This window comes from Primulina tabacum, chromosome 10 (assembly GCF_025594145.1).
Source record: "Primulina tabacum isolate GXHZ01 chromosome 10, ASM2559414v2, whole genome shotgun sequence".
Classification (NCBI taxonomy): Eukaryota; Viridiplantae; Streptophyta; class Magnoliopsida; order Lamiales; family Gesneriaceae; genus Primulina; species Primulina tabacum.
This window is the reverse complement of record NC_134559.1, coordinates 20198721-20205302: the sequence shown is the minus strand read 5'-3', so window position 1 is coordinate 20205302 and position 6582 is coordinate 20198721. Positions and strand designations below refer to the sequence as shown.

At 41.2% G+C, this 6582-nt stretch overlaps 1 protein-coding gene across 1 annotated transcript; it reads right to left on the bottom strand.

Annotated features, from left to right (window-relative positions):
- Positions 1 to 905: 905 nt before the first annotated feature.
- On the bottom strand, positions 906 to 3071 carry LOC142504968 (uncharacterized). Its single transcript, XM_075617804.1, has 3 exons — positions 2309 to 3071; positions 1940 to 2175; positions 906 to 1541 (listed from the first exon to the last, which is right to left on the bottom strand). The coding sequence occupies exons 1-3, from the start codon at positions 3069 to 3071 to the stop codon at positions 906 to 908; spliced, it is 1635 nt and encodes a 544-aa protein (XP_075473919.1).
- Positions 3072 to 6582: the final 3511 nt, after the last annotated feature.

The following is a 6582-nucleotide window of genomic DNA, read 5'->3' as shown; positions in this document are numbered from 1 at the left end:
GATTTTTTTTTCGGTGCCATCACTCAATACTCAAATATCGCAACCAACACCAACTAAATTCAACAATTGAAGAGCTAAAAATCCGGTAATCACACCCCAATATACGTAGCAATTATAATCACACAAAACCACTTAATCCGGTTAGCAATACAATATATCCCCAAGCACAAACTGATTTAGAACAAATCGAAGTACCCACTTCACAATATCACAAGTGTTCCCCAAGTTGCTTGGACCAATTTCTACAAATCTGAAAATGTGAACAAAATCTGGAGGAACCCTTATTTGAACGAGGAGATGACCGGAATTAGGAGTGTGTCGGAACTTGTGGCTGTGCCTGAAGGCGGTATTTCGTGAGAGGCGGGCGGCGCGGTGGTCTGCGAGGCGGCGGCGGCGCTGTGTTGTTTCGGAGGAGGAGAGGCGGCGAGGGTTTCTGAGAGTGAGAGTGTGTTTCTGAGAGTAATTCGCGATCTGATCTCTTCTTTTTTTTTACAAAAAACTTAGTCGTGCGCATATGCGCGTCTGAATCTCACGCATATGCGCGAAGGTTTCTGCCCGTCGAGTGGTCTTTCGCGCATATGCGCGCTCTGAATGGCGCATATGCGCCGATGTCTCTGTGTGTCGCGCATGTGCGCGCCTTGAGTGGCACATGTGCGCCGAGCCCTCTGCCAATATCGCGCATGTGCGCAAAAATACGTCGCGCAGTTTATAAGCTTCTCGATTTTTTTTTAAATACCTGCAAAATTAAGAAAATGCAAATTAATACTTGAGTAGAGAAAGTTAAAATTAATAAACTAAGGAATTGAAATAAAATAAGATAAACAAAACGACTGCAAAAATAAATAAATGTGGGTTGCCTCCCACACAGCGCTTGGTTTAACGTCTTCAGCCTGACTTTCTCCTGTCTACTTTGGTTCTCCTAGTGGGATGTTGTCCATGTGTCGCACTTCATTTCCAAAGTAGTGCTTGACCCTTTGACCATTAACTTTAAATGTCTGACCATTGTTGCACTTTAACTCAATTGCACCATGTGGGTACACTGTTTCCACTGTGAATGGTCCAGACCATCGTGATTTTAAGTTACCAGGAAACAGCCTCAGTCGAGAATTGAATAATAACACTTGTTGCCCTGGTTCGAAGTCTCGTCGAAGAATTTGCTTGTCTTGCCATCTCTTGGTCTTTTCTTTGTATATCTTTGCATTTTCGTATGCATCATTCCTGAATTCCTCCATCTCATTCAACTGCAACAGTCGTTGCTCGCCCGATGCTCCCATATCAAAATTGAGCTTTTTCACAGCCCAAAATTTTTTATGCTCCAGTTCCAAAGGTAGATGACAAGCTTTCCCAAAGATCAACCTATAAGGCGACATCCCGATAGGTGTCTTGTATGCAGTCCTGTACGCCCATAAAGCATCATCTAGCTTAATTGCCCAGTCCTTCCGGTTTGTGTTCACTGTTTTTTCTAATATCTGCTTGATCTCCCGGTTGGATATCTCTGCTTGCTCATTAGCTTGCGAGTGGTATGCCAGTGTCACCCTGTGCTTCACATCATACTTAGCCAACAGTGAGTTAAAAATTTTGTTACAGAAATGCGTACCTTCATCACTGATAATGGCTCTAGGCGTTCCAAATCTTGTGAAGATGTTCCTGTGGACAAACTTAACAACAACTCGAGCATCATTAGTACTGGTGGCAATTGCTTCCACCCATTTGGACACATAATCAACAGCAAGTAAAATGTAAGATTGACCAAAAGAGGATGAGAATGGACCCATAAAGTTAATACCCCAGACATCAAAGAGTTCCACCTCCAAAATATTTGTTAGTGGTAATTCATGTCGTCTAGAAATATTGCCAACTCTTTGGCATTTGTCACATGACTTAACTAAAGTATAACTGTCCTTAAACAGATTAGGCCAATAAAACCAGACTGTATTACCTTAGCTGCTGTTCTAGATGCTCCAAAGTGTCCACCGTAGGGTGAGGAATGACACTGCTCTAGAATCGTACCCGCTTCTTCCTCTGCCACACATCGTCTAATTATCTGATCAGCGCATCTCTTGAACAAGAAAGGATCGTCCCACAGATAGAACTTGGCATCATGAAGAAATTTCTTCTTTTGGTGATAAGTTAAATCTGAAGGTAATTCCCCTGCAGCCAGAAAATTTGCTATATCTGCAAACCAAGGATGTGTAACATTTACCTTGAAGAGTTGTTCGTCTGGGAACAACTCATTTATCACTCCACCTTCAATTCTTTCTTCCAGCTCTAGGCGTGACAAGTGATCTGCCACCCTGGTTCTCACAACCTTTCTTTTCTTTGACTTCAAAGTCAAATTCTTGAAGTAGGAGTATCCATCGTATCAACCTGGGCTTTGCATCTTTTTTGGCAAACAGGTAACGAAGAGCTGCATGGTCAGTGAAAACGGTTACCTTGGTGCCAATGAGATATGTTCTGAACTTGTCGAATGCAAACACCACTGCTAGCATCTCTTTCTCAGTAGTTGTGTAATTCTGTTGGGCTGCAATGAGTGTGCGACTTGCATAGTAGATAGCTTTGAACATCTTATCCCGTCTTTGTCCCAGTGCTGCCCCCACAGCATAGTCACTAGCGTCGCACATGAGCTCAAAGGGCTCCTTCCAATCAGGCACTATCATGATGGGTGCAGAAATCAGTGCTGTCTTGATCCTGTTAAATGCCTGCAAACAATCATCGTCAAAAATAAATGTAGAATCTTTCTCTAACAGATTACATAAAGGTCTAGTAATTTTAGAGAAATCTTTAATATAACGACGATAGAACCCGGCATGTCCCAAGAAACTTCGGATCCCTTTCACATTCTTCGGCGGTGGGAGATTTTCAATTGCCACAACTTTGGCTCTGTCCACTTCTAACCCTCTAGCCGAAATTTTATGCCCAAGCACAATACCTTCTGAGACCATAAAGTGACATTTCTCCCAATTCAACACTAGATTCTTCTCTCGGCATCTCTGCAAAACAAGTGTTAGATTCTGCAAACAATGATCAAATGATGACCCAAACACAGAGATATCATCCATAAAAACTTCCATTATTTCCTCGACCATGTCAGAAAATATGGCCATCATACACCTCTGAAAAGTAGCAGGTGCATTGCAGAGACCAAATGGCATTCTCCTGAAAGCAAATGTACCGTAGGGGCAAGTGAAGGTAGTCTTCTCTTGATCCTCCGGTGCTATGACAATCTTATTGTAACCTGAATAACCATCTAGAAAGCAATAATAATGATAACCACCTACTCTATCAAGCATCTAGGTCAATAAAGGGAAGAGGGAAGTGATCTTTCCTAGTTGCATCATTCAATTTCCTGTAGTCTATACACACTCGCCAACCAGTCACTCGACGAGTTGAAATCAATTCGTTATTCTCATTTCTTACTACAGTTATTCCCCCCTTCTTAGGCACTACTTGTACTGGTGAAACCCAAGAACTATCAGATATAGCATAAATAACACCAGCATTTAACAATTTTAATACCTCAGCCCTCACTACTTCTTTCATGGCTGGATTAAGCCTCCTCCGATGATCAACATAGGGTGAATAGGACTCATGCATCAATATTTTATGCATGCAAACAGTAGGGCTAATTCCCTTTATATCAGCAATTGTCCATCCCAAAGCAGATTTAAATTCTCGCAACACCCTCAACAACTTATCCTTTTCATCAGTAGTAAGATCAGAAGATATAATTACTGGATAGGACGAACTGTCGTCTAGGAATGCATAGCACAAGTGACTCGGTAAATCCTTCAATACAGGGGATGCTTTTGGTACCTTTTTACTTGCATCCTCAAGTAACTCTTCAAGTTGGGCATTAATCTTTTCTTTAGGTAGCGTATTGAGAGCAAGTAACTCCTCTCGCACATCCCAGTCCTCTTCATCCACTGTAGAAACTGACTCCAACAAGCATCTCTCCAAAGAGTCTTTTGTCAACTTACCTGCACCAACATGAGATACACATGAATCAATTATATCAATACTCTTACAAGTACTTACCTCATTTGGTCCTTTTATGGTGTTGTAGATGTTGAACACGACTTCATCTCCACCTACTCTCGATGTGAGCTCGCCCTTGTGCACATCAATCAAGGCTTTCCCGGTGGCCAAGAATGTCCTTCCAAAGATAAACGGAGTCTCCTGGTCTTTTTCCATATCTAAGATGACAAAATCCGCAGGAAATATGAATTTGTCTACCTTTACCAGTACATCCTCTACTATCCCTCGTGGATATGTAAGTGATCTGTCCGCCAACTGCAAAGTAATAGTGCTAGGTTTCACCTCGCCAAGCTCCAAAGTCCTGTAAATAGAAAAAAGGCATTAAATTTATACTAGCACCCAAATCACATAAAGCTCTATTTACTCTAGAACCACCAATAACACAAGGAATAGTAAAACTCCCTGGATCTTTGAGTTTCTGTGGTAGTTTCCTTTGGAGTATGGCACTGCACTCTTCGGTTAGCTTCACGGTTTCAAATTCTTGAAGTTTCCTCTTCTTGGACATCACATCCTTGATGAACTTAGAATAATTGGACATTTGCTCCAATGCATCGGCAAATGGGATGTTGATGTGTATTTTCTTGAAAATTTCTTGGAACTTTGCAAACTGATCATCCAGCCCTTTCTTCTTGAACCTCTGTATTGCTGGGAAACTGTCCTCTATTTTGATCTTTTAAAGCATTGGCTAGTTGCCCAATCTGTGTTTCCAAGGATTTCATCGTGGCACCCATATTGCCCATGTGTGTCTCCATGTTATCAAGACGAGACTCAGTTCTCGACATTCTCTTCCCAGACTCAGTCACAAATGTACCAACTAGATCTTCAAAAGATGGCTTTCCTTCCCCTTTATGTGTATTGAACCCCGGTGGAGGATTCAACACGTTCTTGTTGTTTGCATAAGAGAAATTCTCGTGATTCCTCAAACCTGGATGATAAGTATTAGGGGGAGGATTACCTCGATAACCTCCAAAGCCACGATTGTTGATGTACTGAGCTTCCTCCATAACTGGCTCTTCCTCAGCAGTCACCAATGCTACATCAGACGTAGATTGGCCTGGCTTGTTCATCGCTGCAATCTGTGCGGTCAATGCTGAAACCTGTGCAGTAAGTGATGTGATCAGGTCTACAGAATACACTCCAGCAGGTTTCCTTGATCCAGATCTCTCACTCGGCCACTGATAACTATTAATGGTCATCTGTTCAAGCAAATCATAGGCCTCATCAGGTGTTTTAGAAAAAATAGTACCTCCGGCGGCTGCATCCACATTCCCTCTAGTCGGCCCATCCAAACCATTGTAAAATAACTCGATTTGCACCCAATCTGCATATCCATGATTCGGACACTTCCTGAGTAATTCTTTGTATCGCTCCCACGCCTCATATAACACTTCGAGCTCTCTCTGCCTGAAATTGGTGATCTCTATTTTCAACTGAGCAGACTTGGCAGGAGGAAAATACTTTGACAGGAATTTCATAACCAGATCTGCCCATGTAGTAATACTCGCCAAAGGTAGAGATTGGAGCCAACTCCTTGCGTGATCCCTAAGAGAAAACGAAAACAGGTGCAATCGAATAATTTCATCAGAAACACCATTAATTTTTACCGTGTCCGTGATCTCTAGAAAAGTTCGTAGGTGAAGATGGGGATCTGCAGTGGCTGCTCCTCCAAATTGGTTCTGCTGAACCATGTTAATGAGTGCGGGCTTTAGCTTGAAGTTGTTAGCAGCAATGGTTCCGCGAGCTATTCCAGAGTAGTGAGCGTTGATGACTGGGCGGAAATGTTCCCGTATTGGCATTTCTCTTGGGAGCTCATTCTGATTATCTCTGTTTTCAGCCATTGCTTTAATTTCGTCTCTCCTTGCTTTCCTTAATCTCCTGGCAGTTCTTTCGATTTCCGGATCAAAAATCAGCAAGTCGGGATTTTGAAATCTTCGCATGCACTGCAAAACAAAAAGATTATAGATTAACAAAGTAAATAAAATAAAATAAAATAAATTCTAAATTAAAGTAAAGACTACTTAGTAACGATATCAATATACAATTAAATAGTTTACTCCCTGGCAACGGCGCCAAAAACTTGTTGCGTATTTTCACTACCGCAAGTGTACGGTACTGGTTTGAGTATAGATATCGATCCCACGAAGAGTAATTATTTAAAATTGTAAATTAATTACCATAATTGACATAGCTCAACTTTATTTAGACAAATCAAATGGTTGGTTTATAATCAATTCAAAGAAAATAACAATTCCTGTAATTCTAGCACGCAGTAGAAATTCAATGAGTAAAGCAATCTAGAGATATGATTTCGTCGAGTCTCCCCTATGCTAAATTAACATTGACTAACATTTAATTAAATCGCACCATATTTATTAACCAAGAACTCAGCATATTGTCTATTGCCTCTATCGAGTGATAAATAGAACTGTATTACCTATTACCGATTTTAATATGTCTATTCAAAATCATGTAACATGTAATAAATGCACACAAGGTTCTCTTATGGATTCGCCAAAGTTATACGTCTTTTGCATGTTATAAACATCT